Here is a 24,315-nt window from a genome sequence, read left to right on the forward strand (position 1 = left end):
TTTTCTTCTGCTAAAACATGAATGTTAATGTTTATTTAATGATTAGTGCGTCACTTCAGTGGTTTCAGTTCTTGTAAAATATATATCAAAGAACAACAACTTCAAGTACCTTCTTTTGGCAGTTTCTCCGTAGATTCATCGTCACAAACTAAAATGAGAGAAAATTTGATTGGAGGGATTAATTATCATTCAGCTTCCACAAATACTCCAGACACTATAAACCTCAATAACTCTTTTAACTCTTTCAGCTAGAATCTCTTTAAGATATTAACTTGTATTGCGGTCAGTTACGCTTCTTAGGCTCAGGGTCAAAGGTCATTCTAGCCTCATAAAAACACCACACTGCTCTTCGTGTTCATCCGTTCATCCAGGAATTACTTTAGTTGTGTCAGTCTTTCAAGACATTCAGATCAGATTGGTTTGAAATTATGATGTTCTTAACTATCAATAAATAAATAAAACTGTCTGCACACTTGAATCCCTTCTTAACTATCAATAAGAAATGAAAAGTGCTGTATCAGTGTTTGCTGAGGTTATGAATTCTACAGTCATAAACTGAATGATTTCCATCACATCTGCCTCGTGATTTGGTGTTTCTCTGAATGCACTGTGGCTTCTGTGTGTAACCACTTCATTTTACCTTATACATATATAACTGAGATATAATCATAAAATACCTGTATCTTTCTTCAGTTCTTCTGTAATTTTGTCTCCCACAACTAAATTAAAAAACAAATAATTTAAGGTTTTAGAAAAAGAAAACTACAGCTGTAATTGTGGACATATACAGTTATTACTATTAGCTGGAAATGTGTTCTGGTATAAGATTTCTGCTACAAAATACACATGAGCATTTGTTTGAAGTTTAGTGAATAGCGTCAGATATTATTGCTGATATTGGATATTTCTTCAGGTACCTTCTTTTGTCAGACGCTCCATAGTTTCATCGTCACAAACTAAAATGAGAGAACATTTCATTTTGAAGATTTAATTATTAATTGTTTCCACGAATCCTCCAGAAATTGTAAACCACAATAAATTCTGCTGTTAAGTGGATTCACGTGTGTTTTTGATCTTAAAATGAAATATATGGTTTAATTACCTTCTTTAACTGTTTTATTCCCTGAAAGAAAGATTAAAAAAAAAATCTACACATAAGCATAAAATACCCGCATAAAAAACGTTTAAAGATGAAATAATTGTAATCTTTTAACCAGATTGTACCTGTAAGTTTATGTCTGTATTTGTACAGGATCAGCCCAGTCAAACCCAGAAGAGCACAGATGAGAAGGCTGAAGAAAAGAGCCTTCCATGGATCTGAGGAAGACAAACCAGATCAATCTTAATATCTTCAAAATATATAAATCCATTACAATGATTAAGTAGATTTTTTTATTTATTTACTTTGTAAACATAAAAATGTCGTTCATAATCCATTTTTCTTCTGAAACAGGATTGAGAACTAAATGTAGGATGGGATTTTATTTTTAATTGGATGGTTGAAAAATGTCAAATTTAATTTGACTAACCAAACTCACACCCGAAACTTTTCAGAACTCACAACCGCATTGTCTGTGAACACAGCCTTTGTTCGGATATCTACAAATATGTTTGTTCTAAGATGTTTCCTGACCTGAAGAGATGATGGCTTGTATGTTCAATCTTCCTTCTCTAAACTCTCCAGTCTTGAGAGATATTGAGCATGAGACCAGTTGAGCGTCCGAGTGAGAGATGGCCATCCAGCTGTGGACAGAGAACATCTCATCTGCTCCACGACTGCGAGACAGTCCTCCAGGACGGAGAACCGTTCGCTCATCTGACATCCAGGTGACGTTCGGCTCTGGATACCAGCCGCTGGACTTACAGCTGATGTTCATACGTCCATCATCCAGAGGCTGTGGAAACAGGACAGGAGCGGATCCTAAAGCTGGAAGAGAAGAGACAGATGTTCTACAAACACTGTGCAAGTATATTTTTAATTTCTTTGGGTAAATGCAATCTCTATTGGATTAATGGAGGCTGCTTCCCAGCAAACAAATGTTTGTTCTTAGAGCTTTTTCCAAACATTCTGTGTTGGTTATGGTAACTTTAAAATGTCCAGTTCCCTTTCGAGGGAAATCGCACTGATGTGTATACACTGCTTGGGAGTGCAGCACGCTCAGGCAGCTCTGGAGAGAGCCTGTGCATATTGTGAAAGGATTCCGCACGGGGAGGGAGAACATCATAGCTGGCAAAGGAAGCCTGAGAAAGTGCCTCAGCAGAGTGCCTCTGTCAGCTCCATCTGGGAACCCCATGATCTGAGACGCCGCGCCCGAACCCGAACCACGGGGAACGCAAGCCTGACCATCGTCACTGAAAATGGCCAGACGGGAGTGCAGCACTCAGATCGGCAACCTTTCACAATCTGCACAGGCTCCCTCGAGATCTGCCTGAGTGTGCTGCACTCCCAAGCAGTGGAGAACCCGATGCTTGAGCTATTTGCTTCTGAAGAAGTGGATGTGGTCATTATCGAAGGTTGGGATTTTGAAGATGACTTGCCACTTCATGTCCCCGCATATAAGGAGCTGATTTCTCGTGCTGTGGACAGATTAAACATCAGCTGGCCAGGTGAAAGGCAGGAAACGCAAGCGAGAAGCAAGTTGTACGAGCGCTTCCTGCAGCAGAGGGAACAACCTTGCCGCCGGGGTTTGCCATTCTTTGAGTAAATCAAGGAACAAACCTCATTCATCTCATCTGTCCACATGGCAAAGACAGGGCTTCCCTCCTTGATGCCCCAATTTAGCCTTCTGGCCTGTTCGGCGACAATATCAATACGGTCGTCAACAGGTTTTAGGAGGCGAAAAAACAGTCTGCAGCCTTTAAGCAATATCTTCCTCGCCGCCCGAAACCGAAGAAGTCTGCCCCCAGTGGGCAGCCGCAGTCATCGACCAGCTCCTCATATAGGCAGGCAAAAAAGGAGAGCGTCGCATCTAGGGGCTTGGGGGCATAGGCGAAGCCGAAGCCTTCTCAGAAGCAGGTTGATCTGAGGACCGTTCTGCAGGCTAAGAAGGCTTGGGGAAAGAGGTCCTAGCTGCCATAGGGCCTCTTCGGGCTGTCCCTTCCGCGGTGGAGTGATTGAGGTCATCTCCTTTCGCGAAGCCCATAGGAAATCAATGTCTGCATCCCACTGTCAAGTGCTTCGGGACACATCGGTTTCCAGCGAACACACGCTGCTCTGTCTGCCCCACAGGCTTGCGGCCAGGCAGCGCTCACGTCCGCACTACGAGAATCGTTTTCGACCAAACCCTGCTGAAGAGCCGCTTTAGGGGAATGCTTCATCTATGATACCCGAAATCAGCCTCTGGTTCCCTTAGTAGAATATTTCAAAGCATGGCAAAACCTAGTAAATATTACTCCTTGGGTCCTGTGTACAATAGAAAAGGGTTACATTTCCGCCCACTGAAATTCAGCTGGATGGTGTGGACTGCAGTTGACACAGAGCAGTGTCGGGTATTGGAACAGGAAGTAAACTCCCTGCTAGTAAAGGAGGCAATAGAGCGTGTTCCTCCACCAGACAGGGATTCCAGGTTCTACAGCAGCAACTTCATAGTTCCCTAGAAGGATGGAGGGTTGTGTCCAATTTTAGATCTAAGGCACTTGAATCGGTCTATAAGGAGATTCAGGTTCAAGATGCTTACAATTCCCATCATCGTGAGTCAGATCAAATCCGAGGATTGGTTTGTCACCTTTCATCTCACAGGAGGTTCCTGAGGTTCGCTTTCGGGTGCGAAGAGTTCCAATATCTTCCATTTGGCCTAGATCTCTCCCCTCACACATTCACCAAGTGCATGGATGCAGCTCTAGCCTCGCAGAGGCTTCAGGGCATCCGGGTGCAGAATTATATCGACGACTGGCATTTTCGGCAACGAGATGTAGTCCTTTCCCACATTCAGAGCTTGGGGTTGAGGCTCAACACAAAGAAAAGTGTGGGGTCGCGACAGGGTCAGTCTACTTCTAGTAGCCCCATTGTTGGCCGGCCAGTTCTCAGACGTAGTATCGCTCCTGGAGGGACTTCAATGGGAGATCCCTATCAGGAGGAATCTGCTTTCGCAGGCAGAGAGCTCAGTATTCAACCCTCGGCCAGAGCTGTGCAAACTGTGGGTCTGGCCCCTGAGTGGGCACAGTACCTAGAAGCCGGCCTGTCAGCAGGAGTAGTTGAGAACATACTGTCATTTTCCAAGATAGCAGCATGTCTTTCTGTCTGTGCGTGACTGAGTGGTTGATATTTGTTTGTTCATGGGATAATTACCAACTGATCATTTTGTGAGCTTTCGTACAATATAACTATAATGTAGAGTCGGTGTTTGTCATACTTGATGGTTGATTTATGATGCAAATCCATATGTTCTCACTGGTTCGCGTTTTTGAAGTTTGCACAGAAAGAACTTAAAAGTTTTCTGTTAAAACGGTGTCGTGTTAGTTAATAACTAATTATCGTTGCGATGGAAGTGCATCAATCAAAACTAACTTTAGCTGGACAATAACTTTATTCTAGAGCTGCTATAAAGCCAAAACAATCTCTGCTACTGTAATTTCCTATTATCAATGTAAAGCCGCTTTGGAACAATCTACATTGTTAAAAGTGCTATATAAATGAAGGTGACTTGACTGTTGATGTCAGGAAATGTGCAGCCAAACCCAGGCCCACACACCCCTATAGGCTTTAACACCCCAGCAGATTTTAAAGAAAGGTCTGGGCTTGATTTCTCTCATTTGAATGTACGCAATCTTGTTCCTGAAATGGACATGTTGCGTATCTGGGCTCACTCTACAGATACTGATGTAATTGTCTTGTCTGAAACCTGGTTAAGTAAATCAGTCTCAGATAAAGAAATCAATATAAGTGGTTATAATGTTTTTAGGACTGACCGCCCTAATAGAGGTGGGGGTGTAGCAATCTTCAAGCATTGTGATAGACTCTCAAAAACTTTCTGATAAGACCAAAATACTTGATTGTTTCAAAGAACAATTCATAGCCTCAGGATTTTTATTTGAGTCACTCAATACTCAACATGAGTGTTCCTCTACAGTGGAGACTGTTGGTTCAGATCCCTCTAGTCAGTCTTTTAGTTTCAGTCATATTACAATTTCAGACGTAAATAAAGCCCTCAAGCATTTGGACACGACAAAATCTGCAGGCCCTGATAAACTGGATCCTTACTTTTTGAAGCTAGCAGCAAATTTTATTGCCGTGCCTTTAACTAATATTTTTAATCTGTGCTTGAACACAAATGTCATTCCTTCCATCTGGAAATCAGCTTTTGTGGTTCCCCTGTTAAAAGGTGGTGACCCTTCTATCTTAAATAACTACAGAAATATCTCTAAATTGTCTGTCCTGGTGAAGGTTCTAGAGTCCATTTTCAGTGATCAATTAAAGGATTTTTTTAACAGTAAATTTTTTTTATCTGACTTCCAATCTGGTTTTAGAAAAGGGCATAGTACAACATCGGCAGCTCTTAAGGTTTTAAATTACTTTATTGAATCCATAGACAACAAGCAGCATTGTGCCCTTTTTATTGACCTTTCTAAGGTTTTTGAAACAGTGGACCACACAGTGCTTAAGCACAGACTGTGTAGGGCTGGACTTTCTGAACAAACTGTCTGCTGGTTTGTTAATTACCTGACAGACAGAACTCAATGTGTGCAGGCGGAGGGCAACACCTCTCGCTATCTTAGAACAACAAAAGGCGTGCCTCAGGGGTCAGTCTTGGGGCCACTGCTTTTCATCCTCTGTATAAATAACATTGATTGTAAAATGTCTAAAGGAAAATGTAATTTTTATGCAGATGACACTGTACTGTATTGCTCAGCACCCACCGTAGACCAGGCCCTCTCCCAATTGCAACTTGATTTGAACACGCTTCAACAGAATCTTAATGATTTAAAACTTGTTTTAACCCCCTGGGGTCGGCTGTATCGCCGGCGATACCAGCTCGCTTTTTTTTTAATCAGTTCAAAAGAGATTCATTTTGCTCTGTTGACTTTGATATTACAAACACGTTTCATACATCAATCGATTCTGTTAAATGTGTATTATTTTTGTGTATACTCACAATAAAAACAAAGTGTTGTGCTTTTCGCCAAATAAAGAAAAATAAACATGAAGCGAGTTCTGCCTTCTCTCTGTCAGTGAAGTCCATTCTGAAACGCGTCCGAAAATGAACAATAACTCAGCAAATACTCAGTCAAACAGGCATACAGACACACAGGCATGAAGCTTGAATTCTCTTCTTTTAAATGAAGTAATTTATATATATAAAAAAATATTCTCTGTTTATGTTATCTTTATGAAAAGAGAGAGATGTCAGTCGTTCTCATCTCAGCTCATTACGTTTTAATCTGCCCCGCCCACGGAGAGCGTGCGCTATTCAAACGTAAATGACTGAGACGATCCCATACAAACTGTGAACGTCCACATATCAGCTCGAGAAAACACATCAAGTTTATGCAGATCAGTGTACTTGTTTACACTGTCTCGCAGCGCTGTGAGGAATAATAATAATGGAAAATGTACCTCAGAAGGGCTGGTATTTCGAGGAGCAACGGATGGAATACTGTAGTACGTTTTTTTTCATTCTCAAGTAAATCGCGTTTCTGTGTGAATGAATGAACGGCAGAGATGCGCTGTTTACCACAACTCGCAAAAAGACGGTTTAAATTTGAATTGCGTTTCTGTGTGTGAATGAATGATCTGCTTTTAGCAAACTATTTTGCTATACTGAGTAAAAATCGACTGAAATATATTTAAATAAAATGTATTTGTATAAGCAACGTATTAAACTGCAAATTAACATTTATATTCCTTATAATAAAAACGAAAGACCTATGTTACAGACAAATGAAAGACAACATTACGTTGATTAGTTTTGGATAGATTACACATTTTTACTGTAAAATATCTGCCACCTCAAATAATTTTTGCTAATATGTTAAATATAGTATGTTTTGTCAATGTAGGCTATATTCGAAGTAATGAATCCTTAACTTTGAAATATGTACGATAAAATGTATACTTTATTTTTTACAAAGAAAGATTACACTTCAATTGTTGTTGTAATTGTAACCTTTTTAATAAAAAAATATATTTACAAGGTAGATGTAAACAAATTTTAAAAGGTAAATATAAGCCTTTTCTTTAAATAATTTTTATTGTGTTTTATTATTGACAAATTTGGGGAGAGGATACATATTCCAAAACTGAAAATACAGTATGAGAATTAACTGCACAATTACTAGACATGTTTTCCTTGGATATTATACAATTTGCAAGCAAAATTTGTGAAAAAATAAAAAAATAAAAAAATTGACATGCTTCCAACTGTGAACCAATTTGGTAGAATATATATATATATATATATATATTGCTCTTGCATTCTTTCTTGTGGCTATAGGTGACACACCTGAATGAATGGCTCATTAAGTATGCGGGCCCCATTGTCTCCTCAGGTGTGAACCACTACATATGCATGATGCTGTTGAATTGTTGACACCCCTTGTGCATATTGCCTTTACAAACAAAAAGTGTTTTACAAGATTTAAATCAATGTATTGTGTTATGTGAATGATAAGGGCAGGATGATTTTCACATCATTTTGAAGAAAAAACTCTAGGCAACGACATCCATTAGTCAAAAGTCTTATTGTCACATATTTAGTATGTGTTTTGTGGCCTTATTTCAGAAACTTTAGTTTTTAGTTTTTTCAATAACCATGCATAAACATTATTCTCTAAAAAATACAAACATTTACATGCATGTTGCTCACATATTATGGTAGCCCTGTTTGTGCTAAATAGAGTGTAATTATACCTTTGCCATTAATATGTTTATAAGCAACTGAAAAAAGCACAAATGTCAGGGCATGTCAGAACCTCTCAAGGACCCCAAAAACACCTCAGACCCCAGAGAGTTAAATGCTGAAAAAACAAAAGTCATGCCTTTTTCAAATTCGAAATCCAAATCAAATCTGCCTTCAATTCTCACTTCTCAGGGTAGATTGAATGTGTTTCTAAATACAGATGTCTTGGTATTTTAATAGATGAATCTCTTTCTTTTAACCTTCATATTCAGCAGCTAGCAAAAAGATTAAAACTTAAACTGGGATTTTATTTCAGAATCAAATCCTGCCTTTCGTTCGAATCTAGAAAGAGGTTGGTTGCTGCCACTTTTATGTCTATACTTGACTATGGTGATGTTTTATACATGCATGCTTCGTCTCAAAGTTTACATGCACTGCACACTGTATACCATGGAGCTCTGAGGTTCATCACTGGCTCATGGCAGTGTGGCCCTTGATAGGACCATGGAGGCCACGTCTTGTTTATTAGTCTCCCCTGGTGTTTCTGATTAGCCACGCCCCCTTGTTATCTTGTTTAGCTTGTTTGCTTGTGTATTTCAGTTCAAACCTCTGTGCTTCAGTTGTTGTTTGTCGGTCGCTGTAGCTGTTTGCTGTTTCTTGTTCCTGTCCTGAGTTCCGTTGTTCTGTTGTTTGCCCTGGATTACCTGTTTGTTTCATTGTAGTGTTTGCATGTGGCTTCTCTCTCCGCTTCATTCCTGCCTCATCGTCACACTAACACTTGATGGCTGCTCTGTCAAGTCTTCGTCGTCGGTTAGGAACCTGGGTGTGCTCTTTGATACCAATCTTTCATTTGAAAGCCACGTTTCTAGTATCTGTAAAACCACATTCTTCCATCTTAAAAATATATCTTAATTACGACATTTGCTCTCAATGACAAATGCGGAACAGTTAGTTCATGGTCCGTATTGTAATGCTCTACTGGGTGGTTGCCCTACACGCTTAATAAACAAACTCCAGCTGGTCCAAATTGCAGAAGCTCTTACCAGAACCTGGAAGTATGACCATATTAGCCCAGTTTTGTCAACACTGCATTGGCTCCCTATTAAACATTGTATAAATTTAAAAATATTGCTGATTACTTACAAAGCACTAAATGGTTTAGCTTCCCAGTGCTTGAGCGAGCTCTTAGCGCATTATAGTCCTTCACGTTTATTGCGATCTCAAAATTCTGGCCAGTTGATAATACCTAGAATATCAAAATCAACTGCAGATGGTAGATCCTTCAACTAAAAACTAAAACACATATCTTTAACCTGGCATACACATTATCAATTTCTATTAATAAAATCAGTTAAATGATTGTTATGTACTCGTTATATCATAAGAAGAATGGCTAATATTACGCTACGCTAATATTAGTCTCTGTCTCATCCTTATCCCAAGGTTACCATAGTCTGGTTGGTGACAATTTTTTGCAGAACTGCATTATAGATTAAATTAAGTAATTGAATAATTGAGGATTTTTACAACGGAATTATCAACACTGAACTGACTTAAGTTGAACAGCCGAAATGCATAATTTTCCTGTTATCACTGTAAAGCTGCTTTGAAACAATCTGTATTGTATAAAGCGCTATATAAATAAAGGTGACTTGACTTAATGGTCACACTGAGTGGGATTAACGAAATACAGGGGATTTTGCTGTGTAGCCATTAGGGAAGCTTGATATTGTTACGGCTAGTGGCAAGGAAGACGGAGATGAAAGTAGTTCAAACACTTTCTTTAATGAGCAGTAGATCCATAAAAACAATACATTGTATATTGTAGTTTTTGACTCACCAGTGACTTTGAGAACCACCTCTCCACTGTCATATTCACTTTCTCCACTGACATAACAGTGAAATGAATCTTCATCCTGAATCCTGAGTTTCTCCAGCCGTAGAGAGACGTCTCCATCCTTCAGTCCACCAGACTGATCTGTGCGCAGAGTCAGTGAGCTTCTGTTCCTGAACGATTCCTCCTGGACGTCCTGGATCTTCCCATGCTGATAGAGGAGAACAGGTTTGCTGAACTCATGACGGTACCAGCGGATCTCCAGAGCTTCAGCGTTCTCAGGAGGAGAGATCCAGCAGGGCAGAGTGACTGTGGACCCGACATGAGCCACTGTCTGATCACTAGGAACCACAACAGTGAACAACACTGAGAGAGACAGAAAGACACACTTTAATGTATGTATATACTGTATTTATTTCATTTTACTAGTTACAGTGACTCGTAGCATTAGCAATATTTCAGCTAAAATGTGCATGCAAAAAGTGTCCATTATCTAATGTCAGTAATGTAACAATGTATGAAGTACAGCTCACACAGAAGTCACTTTAAAACCAAGCTGTTTTATGTTTCTCAGTGCAGTGGATTCAAGTGACCAACTTGAATACGAGCGAAACTCAAGCGACACTTCCGATCGTGCAGATTCCCATTGGAATGACTGGATTAAAGACTGCACCTGTTATGTTTATTACATCGGCTTTAATGGCTATTTAAAAACACAGAGAGAAACTCTGAATGTTAAATATTATAGATACGTTTTATTTTCAGGGTTGGACTTTTTTGAGCTTGGGGTAAAAATGCCATGAATGTTCATATAAATGCCTTAAATTTAATATACAGGTGCAAAAACTAAAACGATTGACTGTTGTGATTAAAGTGAAATGTGAACATGAATAAAAAGTGTAAAGTGCGAAATTACATTAATATCTGCTCACGTTGCATCAAAGCTTTTTAAGCAGTTTTTACAGTGTTAAGCATTATAACCATTAAAGTTCCGACAGAGTTCTGCAGTCACACAAATTCTCTCATCATGAACAACTAAGTGCAGATACCATGTCAATAAAAAACATCTTTATGCAGTGTAGACATCGTTATTTATTATAACAGGAGTTCTGATAAACTCATTGACAGTGATGGGAACGTTCTTAAATGCATTAATGCCACCCTTGAGCAGCATTAAACGGTCTGTAAGTGTAACTAAACATGCCATTATGTGCCACATTGGCAGTGTAAAGATGGCTTTTGTTGATGCTGATCAAATTTTATTGGCAACAGAAATTCTGTTTGAATAAAATAATTGATTAAATTTAAATATTTGACAAGGTAATTATAAAAGTGCTTTTACAAAACTAAAAAATGCTGCTGAACCTGATTTAGGCCTATATACTGTATTTATTCATTATATTTACTAGTCATTGTGGTTCTAAATCTGGGCAGTTTTGCACACGTTAGAAATACATGTAAGCATTGCAAACAGTGAATGTTTAAACAGGGTTATTTTTGCACTTTAGACTCTGATATTGAATATTGCAGTAGTGGAGTTAGAGATAAGATAGACTGTGTCTCAAATAACCTATTGTAAATAATCTTCCATGTCTGTGTAATATTTAATCTATAGTGTAATAATAATAGAAAGTGTTCACATATACAAATTACTCGATAAATATGAACATTTGTTGATTTCATTTGTTTTGTGTGGAATATTAAAGCTGTAAAACTGAATGAAATCCAAACGTGTTTGTTTCTTACCAGAAGTCTCTATGAGGAGATTCACCAGTAAAGCGATGATAATAATCGACATAATTTCTGAGAAAACACAGACAGACTCAAATAAAACAAACTCTGAGGGATTTCTCCAGAAACACATGAATAATACACAAGATATAAAAAATCAGACGGTCGTGTTCAATGAGGAAACAGAAACTCACCGGAGACAGAGACTCGTCCGTTAAATCACAGTGTTAATTACGATGAATTTGAGCCATTAGACACATTCAGCACATTAATATTTAAATATAATTCATAAAAGCAGACAGAATTTAGTGAGAATCAAACGTGCTCCTGATTTCCCTCCTGCTTTACTTTCACTTTAACGTCAGTTTAATGATCCTCAATAAAACAGAGACGTCATCAGAACTCTCAGTATGTGTGTATTTGATTAATAAGCCATGTGCACTTAGTTAATTGTTAATAAATTGTAGACAATTGTATTTACTCTTTTGCACAAGTGCCAAAACACATGCATTTGAGTACATCTATAAAACATTCAAATCTGATGTGAACAAGAAACGAATTGTTCAGAGATCTGAACTTAAAAAATCTCATTCGTGAACTAAGCCAAAGCGATTGAGAACATTATTTACATTAAGCATCTTGTTCTGTGGAATCACCCTCAGCCATCTGTATCAGACTTTACATTTCAGATCATTGTGTGTTTTATTTAGTTTTTTCTGAATGCTTAAACCCTAACTGTGATTCTTATAGCACAATTTCTAAAACTATTAATACTTATAGCAAAACCACTCACTGAGTTTGCAAAACTAAAAGCACAAACACTGCTTTGCACTCATTTTGCAATTTTGTAACACACACTTTGTAAAACTGTAGGTATAATCCACTGCACAGCACTGTTTTTGCGGACCTGTAAACACAACTCACTGCTTTACACTCAATTTCCAAATGATCAACACACTCCTAGCAAAACTATACACATGTATGGCTATTATTTACACTATTTTGCCAACTGTCTGGCACACTGTCACTGGCACATAATTAGTTCACTTTGCAATCAGCCTAAGCACTATAAATAAGCCACAGGTAAGCGGCCCGTGTGGAGTACAATGGAGGGAGCAGGAAGAGTGAGAATTAGAGGAGGCCGAGGAAGAGGACGCAGAGGTGAAGAAGTAGGAGGAAGACGAGGAGGAAGAGGACGCGGAGTTGAAGAAGCGAGAGGGAGAGGACGACAAGGACAAAGAGGTGAAGTTAGAGGAAGAGGATAAGGAGGAGCAAGAGGAGGGCGAGGAGGGGGAACAGGATGCGGATGTGAAGAAGTAGGAGGAGGAAGAGGACGCAGAGGTGAAGAAGTAGAAGGAAGAGGAGGAGGAAGAGGACGCAGAGGTGAATAAGTAGGAGGAAGAGGAGGAGGAAGAGGATGCGGAGGTGAAGTAGGAGGAAAAGGACGCAGAGGTGAAGAAGTAGGAGGAAGAGGAGGAGGAAGAGGATGCAGAGGTGAAGTAGGAGGAAGAGGACGCAGAGGTGAAGAAGTAGGAGGAAGAGGATGCGGAGGTGAAGTAGGAGGAAGAGGACGCAGAGGTGAAGAAGTAGGAGGAAGAGGAGGAGGAAGAGGACGCTGAGGTCAAGAAGTAGGAGGAAGAGGAGAAGGAAGAGGACGCAGAGGTAAAGAAGTAGGAGGAAGAGGAGCAGGAAGAGGACGCTGAGGTGAAGAAGCAAGAGGGAGATGATGACAAGGACAAGGAGGTGAAGTTAGAGGAAGAGGACAAGGAGGAGCAAGAGGAGGATGAGGAGGGGGAAGAGGAAGGGGAAGAAGAGGAAGAAATAGAATTACTAATGACATCAGGGCTACAATAGTGGAACATGTAATCAACCATGGAATGACCCTGAGGGAAGCTGGACAACGGGTTCAGCCTAACTTGAGCCGCTATACTGTAACAAGCATCATAAGGACATTTCAAAATGAGAATCGGTTAGTACAGTCACTTTGCCTTACGTTTTGTAGCACTGTTATACTCTAATGAGGAACACAACAATACCATACATGTAAAAATACTAAAATTGTTACTTTACAGAATTGCTGGACGTCCAGATGCAGGGGGCAGAGGAAGAATGTTCACTGCAGAACAAGAGACCCATATAGTCAATATGGTGATTGCAAATAATTCCATAAGGCTACAAGAAATACAGCAGCGCATAATTGAGGATGACACCACCTTCCAGAACATACACAATATGAGCATTTCTGTATTATGTCGTGTACTTGCCCGAAACAGAATCCGAATGAAACAAATCTACAGTCCCTTTTGAAAGAAACAGTGAACGTGTAAAACAACTGCGATATGACTATGTGCAGGAAAGCTATAGTATCATTGGTACTGAATCTGGAAGTGTGTACTGTAGTGCTGTGCATGGGCCTGCTGTGCTGCATTTGTTTAATCTTGTCCAGAGAGTGATGGAGCTAGAGGCAGATGCCATGGGTCATGAGCTGCTTTTGTGGATGAGGCAGGTTTTAACCTCACTAAAACAAGGAGACGTGGGAGGAACATTACCACACTGCACACATTATTACATTCCTGGACACCTTACATGACATGCTCACTAATGTTCAGAGACCAGAGCAGACCAGATACGTCATCATATGGGACAATGTTAGTTTCCATAGGGCTGCTTTGGTCCGCAACTGGTTTACAGATCACCCACTCTTCACTGTACTCAACCTCCCCCATACTCTCCATTCTTGAATCCAATTCAAGAGTTCTTCTCTGCCTTGCGCTGGAAGGTCTATGACCGTCATCCCCACCAACGCATAGCCCTTTTACAGGCAATGGAGGAGGCATGAGGGGATATTGACCAGGCATCATGTCAGGCCTGGATACGGCATTCCAGAAGATATTTTCCCCAGTGCCTTGGACTAGAGGACATTGCATGTGATGTAGATGAAATTTTGTGGCCGGACCCAGAGAGACGACACGATGTAGACTACAACTTTTTTAGTGAAATTACTATTTTGTGTTTTGACTTTGAAAAAAACACTTGTGTTTGTTTTGATGAGTGTAAATAAACACCAATACTTGAAGTTTGGATCCCTGTATATTTACAGAACTATGACAAAAGTATGACCTCAAACTGACATAGCCTACCTTGTGCACAGAGAAAGCAAAAGCCAGATGTGTTTTTTATTCATACCACCAGTGTGTAGTTGGCGCATTGTGTGCTTATTAATGTGATGGCTTGTGTTAACTGTTTGTGTAACGGTCACCAGCTGGAGTGCCCTTGAGAGCCACCAGAGGGCACTCCACATAAGACTATTATCACTCACAAACTACATTTCCCATAACTCACTGCTCGGACTCATCATCACTTATCACTGATCACATTCACCTGTAGCTCATTCACTGATTGCATTCACCTGTGTCACATCATCCTGTTAGTCTCAGTCTATTTATACCATGTTTATTCAGTCACTCACCGCGAAGTTTTGTTAAGTGTTACACTGCATTTCTGAGCGTTTCCCTGGTTTTCTTGTTTCTTGGTTTTTGATATCTTGCCCTGTTCCCTGGATTACTCTCTTGCCTCTGGTCCCTGCCTGTTTGTTTGTTTTGTTTCTTTCTTTGTTTTGACTGCCTGCCTGTGTATGACCCTAGCCTGTACATTGGATTACGCCTCTGGATTTCCCCAGCCAATAAAGCTGCATTTGGATCTAACCTTCGTGTCTTGGAGCAGTTCGTGACAGATTGATACGAAAATACCACTTTTACGAAGGTTTGAAGAGTTAAGCAAGGTTTATTAGCTTTTGCAAGAGAACTACAATGTTTTGCTGATTTGGTGAAAGGTTTTCTTATTTGTGTGTAGAGTTTTGCAAAAATAGCCAATAGTTACAAAAAATGTGCTTAAGCCATCGGAAAAACTGTAATTAATACAGAAACATCAATCAATGTGCATTTCAATACAATGAAAAAAAATTAAGAATCCAAATATCAAAAGTATTTGGTCAAGGAATCTTTAGACTTTTTTTAATTAAACATGTTATGCATTATGTTGCTCCATTAATATACAGTATAAAGAAATATAAATATTTTGAACATTATATTTTGTGACCCTTGATCTTAAAGGCATGAAGACTTTTGTTCCTCCTGTAAGACTGAGCATTCGGATGGGAACATCACAGTTTGTCGTAAGAGCCATCAAATATTCATAATACACAAATTTAGAGTCGGACCACAGATTAGTACACAGGTTATGGAAATTACATGCAGGAAAGTATAAAAAAAGTACAGTTATAGTAAGTTCATGTGTTTCTGGTTGTGTGTTAGTAACAGAGAGGATGAAGAACTCTTTAATATGTGAGAAATGTAAAAACAACTCACTTCATCATCTCTGTTTTCAGACACTATAAATGAATGTGGGAAAGAAGTTGAGTTTTCAATCCCAGCTTACATCTGGACTGTTTCTTTTCTATTGGTGTAATTTTACACCTCACAAACTGAATAGAAATATGATGAATTCAGTAGAGATGCTGTTAGAATGAGAACTAAGACACTCCTCATCCATATTACCACCCATTTGCTGTTGGGTTTGATAGTGTTTTCTTTCAGTTGTCTCATGTTTGTTCTCTCTGATAAACTCTGATGTGTAACGATAGGAAAGAGGGAAAGGCATCTGTGTCGGTATCTGTGCACATGCTTCATTCTATCTAAACACACTGGATTGGTCAGTCAGGCGTTTGAGCTGTTACTCAGTAAAGGTTCACTGGACTCTACAGCTGATTCTTCTGTTTTTGGACAATCCAGAATTTCTAGTGGACTCTGATCTCCTACTCCTGGATTAAACAGTGGAACGACTGATCCAGTGAATCTGGAGCTCATGGTCAGCAGATGTTTCCTCTCTTTGACATTGTAAAATGACAACTGACCGTGATCATAATCTAACAGAACTCCCAGTTGTTCAGGTCTCGCCGTCAGTGGGAGAGTAACTGGTGGATCAGAGTTGATGTAAATGCCATTAGGACCGTCTGAACACAAGAACCAGTAACCCTTTGATGGAGTTAAAGCAGATTTGTCTTTTGCACTAAAATTTCCATGTTTCACCACACCAATTAACCAGTAGTTTTTAGGAGGGTTATTTTCTCGTGCCAAAGAAACCTCCCAATAGTGACATCCAGATGTAAATCTTTGAGCTCCAAATGCACATAATTCATATAGAAATTTCTCTCCAGTGGGTTTATACTCTGGAGCATATCTCACTGTTTTACCATCCTTAGAAACCTTCAGATCTGGATGTAAATGCTCACAGTCAATAGTGATCTGAACTGAGGAAAAATAAAACAATAATTATTAATCCTTATGTGTGTGAGATAATATTTACAAATATGTGGATATATGACTGAAGTTGATGAAATGCATATATATAACTGAGATGATGTCATACCTGCATGTTTCCTTAGGTCTTCTATAATTGTGTCTCCCACAACTAAAACGAAAAACAATTTGAGACTTTTTCTAAAGTTATCATCAATATATAACAGGAATTATTAGTCTTATCAACATTTAATAATTTTTAATTACCCTTAATTAAGTTGTATGTTTGTTTAATTCACAATTATTTTTTTATTTTGTTTGCCATTCTTTAAAAAGGAAGGGCATGTATTGTTTCTGCAACACTTTGTAAAATATACAGTGGAGTACAAAAGTCTGAGACATTTACAATCTGGGATACAAAAAGTCTGCACTTGAAAATAAAACTTAGAATTTAGAAATCTAAAATTAGAAATCAACTCTTCATGCTGATAAAAGATTTTATAAAATATAATTGGTACAGTCCAAATGCAAATGTTTTGTGAGTCACCAAATCTGTTATATATTATATTAATTTTCTTCTGCTACAACATGCATGTAGATGTTTTTGAATGATTAATCGGTCACTTCAACAGTTACAGTTCTTCTAAAAGTATAACAAAGGACAAACAAATTCAAAATACCTTCTTTTGTCAGTTTCTTCTTAGGTCTGACCTTACAAACTAAAATGAAACAATTCTAAAACTGCCTACACTCAAAGGGATAAGAGAGAAAATGCCTCTTCTGGTTCAAGAATCTACTTGCTGCACTAACTGCCACAGACTTTTACAAAGGATTGCAGTTCTTGAAACAAAGTTACTTACAGGACCACCAAACCAGATGGAACACACAACAGTGCTTTGTTCAAGCATCTGAGATCTAGTATATCCTTCTTTGGTACTAAGAAGTAACGGCTGTAAAACCCCGTCTCACTTTCTGCCAAGGGGACGGTTTCCACAGCCCTTTTTCTCAGCAAATTCGCTATTTCGGTGCGAAGTAGGTGTGCTACTTCCTGATTCACCAAAGTTTTGACCCGGGCTGTGAAGCGCGGTGGTCTGCGAGCGAATTGTAGCGAGTAGCCCTGTTTCACTATCTTTAACACCCATTTTGAAGCCCCTGGGATGCTTTCCCACGCTTTCGCGTGAATGGTCAGGGGTAGAATGAAATCTGGGCTCCGGTCGCTCAGGTACGGGGACCCGGAGACCCGGCCATGATGACGTACTTCGTTCATCATGCTCATTTCGAATGGGGTAGACAGCACTTCGTGCAGTGGTTCTGTAACTGGCACCCCGGCCGTATGAACGGGGAGATGCTTTATTACAGGCACAGCTCTGTGGGCTCGCGGCGCGAGGCACGGCAAGCTTTCCACAAAGTGTGTGCGCTGAGAGGCAGACACATGATCTGCACTCGAGACACTGCCAGCGCGAGCTGGGTTCATACGCTGAGGCGTTATGTGTGTGTGTAGCGCAGATACAGCCATATTCACAGGCAGGGGTGGGCGCTGTACAGCGGGCACATTTCCTACACTTAAAATATGAACGGCATGAGCCGGTTTGACTGATATGGACCCTGTGGTGGTGTGAGACACTGCATGGGTAGTGCTTGTGTGTAGGGGTGAACACTGGGAAGTGGGCACTTTTCCTACACTTAGCGGCCGAGCGGCCTGAGCCAGCTTTATTGTTTTCGACCCTGGATGAGTGTGACACACAGAAAGGGTAGTGTTTTTGTGCAGGGGTGGGCACTGGGCAGTGGGCACCTGTCCTACATTTAAAACACCTTCGGCCTGAGCCGGAATATGACCAGACATAATGCTCTTTTGGAGATATATGTGGGTCGCCGTGAAAACGGCGTTTGTGTGTAGGCGAGCGAGTTGAGGAACTGACTCGTTGGCTGCTAAATACACTCTTCGAGTCACTTCTCCTGAGGGAACTGAGAGAGCGGTTCGTGCTGATTTCGATGGCGGTCCGGCCGCGGTGGGACTTAACCATCGGCGCCTTCCTAGGGGGGCTAGGAAGACTTGGGAGGCTCAAAGCTCGGCGCGAGCTTGTGCCTGGGTTCCCGGGCGGGAGGCGGTCTGCGGCGGCTGGTAGAGCGCGGAGGAGGCGGTGGGGGCGCTGTTTTCCGAGCGGGCGGCTGCTTTTTAGCGCGACCCGCTGCTGAACTGGAACGCCGCGGCAAAAAGTGTCTCATAGCCTGAGACGTTTTCTGCACCTTTGTGTATCGCTCCGCGAAGCCCTTCACTGAGGGACCGAAGAGACCAGCTGGTGAAACAGGGGCGTCCAGGAAGGTGGCGCGGTCTGACTCAGAAATGTTGGACAGCGTTAGCCGCAGGTGACGCTCAGTGACGGTGAGAGCGGCCATGTTGCGGCCGATAGCCTGGGCGGCGGTCTTGGTAGCTCTGAGAGCTAGGTCCGTCGCACTTCTCAAGTCCGTCACGCCCTCCGCAGATGGGCCAGCCTCGTCCAGTGAACGGAGAAGGTTAGCCTGGTAAATCTACAAAACAGCCATGGTATGCAGAGCGGATGCGGCCTGACCGGCAGCGGCGTAGGCGCGACCAATCAGCGTCTAAGTAGTCCGGCAGGCTTTGGTAGGCAGACTCAACTTGGACCGCCATCCCGCAGAGGGCGGACACAAGTGCGTCGCTGCCGCTTCTTCGACAGGAGGAACGGAGAGATATCCCATGTCTTTCGCGCCGTCAACCGCGCAGAGCGTCGAAGAGACAGAGGATCTCAGCCTGGCCGAAAACGGGGCTCCCCACGACCTGGAGAGCTCATCGTGCAGCTCGGGGAGGAAGGGAGCGGGCCTCGAGACAGGTGCAGAGCGGCGTCCAGGCAGAAAACAGCCATCCAACCTGTTAGGCGCGGGCTTCTTGGGCATAGACCAGTCAAGGCCGAGGTTCTCCACGGCCTTTGTAAGGGGGAGGAGAAGCTCAGCGTCGACGGAAGCCCTCACGCTGGGTTCCTGAGTCGACGGGGCGGGGTCAGGGATGGATCCTGACCAGTCCTCGCTCCCGGACGCCAGGATCGAGCAGCTGTCATCCTCCGCGACATCCCGCTCCATCTCTTCGGCCGCCGCGGCAGCGGGGCGTTGGCCGTCGAGGAATGAGACGAGGGACTCAGAGAAAGAGGCTCGCGGGGATACCGCCGGCGAGTGCTCTTTCACAGAGACTTTTGGTGGCCTTTGTGAGCGGCGCTTTTTACGGTGCGGCCAAGCAGGAGGCGTGGATACAGCGGACTTGATGGCGAACAAAGCCTGTCGAGCCCGCAGGGTCGAGAGAGGCAAAGATTCGCATTCACGGCAGCCACCGTCGGTGAGCGCGTGGTCCGAGTGTTCTTTTCCCAGGCACGAGCCGCAGGACATGATGGGCATTGAAAAATGCCTTTGCTCTTTTAGTGAGAGAACGTGTGTGTCGCAGCGGCGAACACACACGGAGCAGTGAAAGGATATGAGCGCCGGATAGCGCAGCAGGTACGGCGAGCGAAGGCGGCGAATATCCAGCCGGTGTCCTTGACTTCTTGACAGCATCCCGCTGAGATGCTGTTCAACGGCGTTGCTTCTCTCTCGTAGATCCAGCGAAGTCCTTCGCTGAAAGGAGACGAAATCACTTGTGCAACCTGGGCGAGGGGTTTTTATAGGCTGAAGCCACACCCCTTTTGGCGGGCCATGATGACAGCAGGGGAAGGCTTCCTGGAGTCATGCCAAGACCCACTGATAGGTTGCAGCAGTTGCCGCAGCAAATGCATTTTACATTCTAAAAATTAAGGATAATTTTTTACTTCAGTATTCTCGAGAAAATGAGTTTTCCCGTAGCGTAAGCTAAACTTACACGAGAGTACTCTCGTAAGAGAACTACAGATGTAATTGTGGACATTATTATTTGCTGGAAATGTGTTCTGGTATAAGATTTCTGCAACAAAATGCACATGAGCATTTGTGTGAAGTTAAGTGAATAGCTTCAGATATTATTGCTGATATTGGATATTGCAATAATTACGCTTTTTCAGGTACCTTCTTTTGTCAGACTCTTCATAGTTTCATCGTCACAAGTTAAAATGAGAGAAAATTTAATTTTTAAGATTTAATTATTAATTGTTTCCACAAATACTCCAGAATTTGTAAACCATAATAAATGGATTCACATGTGTTTTGGATCTTAAAATGAAATATGTGTAGTTTAATTACCTTCTTTATCTGTTTTCTTTCCTGAAAGAAAGATAAAAAAACATATATATATCAACACATAAGCATAAAATACCTGCATAAAAAGCTTTTAAAGATTAAATCATTTTAATCTTTTAACCAGATTGTACCTGTTAGTTTATGTCTGTATTTGTACAGGATCAGCCCAGTCAAACCCAGAAGAGCACAGATGAGAAGGGTGAAGAAAAGAGCCTTCCATGGATCTGATGGATCTGAGGAAGACAAACCAGATCAATCTTAATATCTTCAAAATATATAAATCCATTACAATGATTAAGTAGATTTTTTTTTTTTTTTTTACTTTGTAAACATAAAAATGTCATTCATAATCCATTTTTCTCCTGAAACAGGATTGAGAACTAAATGTAGGATGGGATTTTATTTTTAATTGGATGGTTGAGAAAAATGTAAAATTTTATTTGACTAACCAAACTCAACACCCGAAAATGTTCGGAACTCACAACCACATATATAAATATACGAGTAAATATGCGAGTGATTTGCGTGTAAAGAGACCTTCCTGAAAACTCTTCTCTTGATTCACAAATACTTCGTAAACGTCAGATGTGATAGTGAAGTGTGTGTGTGTGTTAATGAATTCCAAACAGTCGTGAATGGGACGCGCGTGCACGCTCATTCTCAATTACCATAAATCCCGCCCATTAAATCCGACTGACAACTATATATGGGCATCATATTATGACACCAAACGAAGGATTTCAACATGTCTTCTCAAAAGCGAATGAAAAAGAGAAATTTCTCAGATGCGGAAATTGAAGTTTTATTATCAGAAGTTCATTCAAAACGCCACATTTTATTTTCAAGTGTACATAGTGGCGTATCAGGTCCTAAAAAAAGGAAGCTTGGCAGCATATTACAGGTTGAGCGTAAGCGTCAGTTCTGGCAGGCCAGGTAGTCAAGACGCTGCTAACGCTATTGGCCAATAACACGGTCTCATCAGCTGTTTTGCATCAGTGCATCAGCTGTTCAACTCCCCTCACTGCTAATGGCTACGCTAAAAACAGCGTGCCTTTTTAAGCAGATTCAGTTCGCTCCTAACTGCTTGATGCTAGCTTCTCTGCAGGCTGCAGCGAGGACCTCTTGGTTCTGCGGACTGCCTCCGGATCGTTATACAGCTCATTCTCTACGCATCGGTGCAGCAACTACAGCGGCGGCATCCGCTCCGGTTTTAACCCTTAAAGCGTGACTAAGGAACTTTTCCTCTGTGGTCCCCCTACAGGTTGGAAGCGGAATTGTCCATTACCGCTGTCATAATAATTTCGCCGCCCGCAGCCTACTGTCGCACGCACACTCACTGTTTATCTAGCACCGGCTTTGGAATGAACGATGTCCACAGACGAGGTAGAGTATGTTGCATGATTTCATGAAAGTATGATGTATTGCGACATCAGAAACGAAGGAAAACTAAATAATGACTATTGTAACGCTTGACGTAAAGCAAGTCAAATTTGTAGTTTTCTTATGTCTCATTCGAACTACAGAAACGCGACCCGATCTGGTAAACTTACATAGTGTGGTTATAGCAGATATAGGGCTGCAAAGCGAATCCAGAAGTGCCTTTCACCCTGTTACGACTTGATGAACCACTGATACGATTTTGGAAACATTATTTTAAGGTAAAAAAAAAAAAAAAAAAAAAAAATTGTTCCTTAGTGTTGCTTACCATGGGGCGGTGGTCTTCTGCTGCTTATGAACGCTGACGTTCGGGCTATTCTTGATGCTCAGAAGGCCATGAGCTCCGTTCCCTGATTGGTTCGCCTAAATAAACAATTGTGCCTCATCTGCCTAACCTTACTTGTGCTTCTTCTGCTTAGTGACAACTGCCCATGGATGCGCTTACCGGCTGCTTAATTTCATCCTCTCATTTTATTTTATCACAGGAGGTTGCTGTTATGGTCTGTTTGGGGGGAATAGTTCAGCTCTAGTCCTATTCATGCGAGCGTACCCTAATGCTACTGATGTCCCCTGACTCTCTGCTAAATGAGTGGTCAGGAGACTAACCATATTGCTACATTTAGCAGACGCTTTTGTCCAAAGCGACTTTGGATATTGCTAACTAATTCGTAATTTATTCATAGATTCCTAAGCATTTTAATTGTCTATATTCCATCTCTTGTTTATCACAAGAGGATTGCCAGGTGTGGTTTGTTTGGGGGGAATAGTTCAGCTCTCCCAGTCCTAAACTGTGTGAGCGTTCCCTAATGCTGCTGCTGTCCTCTGACTTTCTGCTATTTCATGGTGCTCATGAAAGGTCAGAGGACTCCCTGAACAGAGCCATACCGCCAAATTTAATTCAGAATGATCAAACTTGAATTGCAATTTATTCAATAAAAATTTCCTAAATCATTTTTATTGTCATATATGTTCTTGACTTAATGGACCTGACAGAAATGCAGTTAATCGAGTTTCATCTGTTAATCGAACAGTTCCAGAAGGGAAAAGAAAATGGTTCAACATTAAGCTTGACTGCAACACTTGTGACTTGCGGACTTGTGTTCCGTTTGCAGATGCTATTACTGGCTCTCATAATAAAAGTAAAAAGAAAAACCGTATGTAATTACTATATATAATATTTTTTCAATATGCTGTGTAAATATGTACCCGATTAAGGTGAATTAAAATGCAGCCTTATTAATGAGAAAAACGTTCGGATGTTAAACGCACTATTTACGCGTGGCTGGGAGCAGGTGTAGATTTCTTTCGTACCAACTACTCATTTCGAAAATACGAACATTTGAATGAATCCGAAAATTTACGCCAGAACCACTTTACACACGATTTACACAAAAATTCTTTCTGATAGTGTTTCATGAATGAGACCCCTTGTCTGTGAACACAACCTTTTTTCGGATATCTACAAATATGTTTGTTCTAAGATGTTCTCTGACCTGAAGGGATGACGGCTTGTATGTCAATCCTACTTTCTCTAAACTCTCCAGTCTTGAGAGACATTGAACATGAAACCAGATGAGCGTCCAAGTGAGAGACGGCCGTCCAGCTGTGGACAGAGAACATCTCATCTGCTCCACGACTGCGAGACACTCCTCCAGGACGGAGAACCGTTCGCTCATCTGACATCCAGGTGACGTCCGGCTCTGGATACCAGCCGCTGGATTTACAGCTGATGTTCATACGTCCATCATCCAGAGGCTGTGGAAACAGGACAGGAGCGGATCCTAAAGCTGGAAGAGAAGAGACAGACGTTCTACAAACACTGCGCAAGTATATTTTGAATTTCTTTGGGTAAATGCAATCTCTATTGGATTAATGAAGGCAGCGTTCTAAGAACGTTTTCCCAAAAAAATATCCAGTTCCCTTTCGAGGGAAATCGCACTTCGTCAGAACAACACTTTGGGGAACT

General features: G+C 41.3%; 2 protein-coding genes across 2 annotated transcripts in view; both read right to left on the minus strand.

The window, feature by feature from the left end:
- LOC309492652 (butyrophilin subfamily 1 member A1-like) overlaps window positions 1-24,315 on the minus strand; it is a 255,379-nt gene that overhangs the window by 95,378 nt on the left and 135,686 nt on the right. The window contains exons 4-9 of the mRNA XM_082161659.1: window positions 23,843-24,136; window positions 21,044-21,145; window positions 1,103-1,123; window positions 918-956; window positions 678-719; window positions 110-148 (exon numbers count right to left, since the gene is read on the minus strand). Of these exons, the coding sequence (XP_082017785.1) occupies window positions 110-148; window positions 678-719; window positions 918-956; window positions 1,103-1,123; window positions 21,044-21,145; window positions 23,843-24,136 (537 nt within the window). The remainder of the gene's footprint in view (window positions 1-109; window positions 149-677; window positions 720-917; window positions 957-1,102; window positions 1,124-21,043; window positions 21,146-23,842; window positions 24,137-24,315) is intronic.
- Window positions 1,103-24,315, minus strand: part of LOC309492657 (butyrophilin subfamily 1 member A1-like) — a 45,577-nt gene continuing 22,364 nt past the window's right edge. Inside the window, exons 3-6 of the mRNA XM_082161666.1 lie at window positions 9,676-10,035; window positions 1,634-1,927; window positions 1,225-1,317; window positions 1,103-1,148 (exon numbers count right to left, since the gene is read on the minus strand). Of these exons, the coding sequence (XP_082017792.1) occupies window positions 1,117-1,148; window positions 1,225-1,317; window positions 1,634-1,927; window positions 9,676-10,035 (779 nt within the window). The 3' untranslated portion in view covers window positions 1,103-1,116. The remainder of the gene's footprint in view (window positions 1,149-1,224; window positions 1,318-1,633; window positions 1,928-9,675; window positions 10,036-24,315) is intronic.

Source organism: Leuciscus leuciscus (assembly GCF_965113295.1).
Source record: "Leuciscus leuciscus genome assembly, chromosome: 2".
NCBI lineage: Eukaryota > Metazoa > Chordata > Actinopteri > Cypriniformes > Leuciscidae > Leuciscus > Leuciscus leuciscus.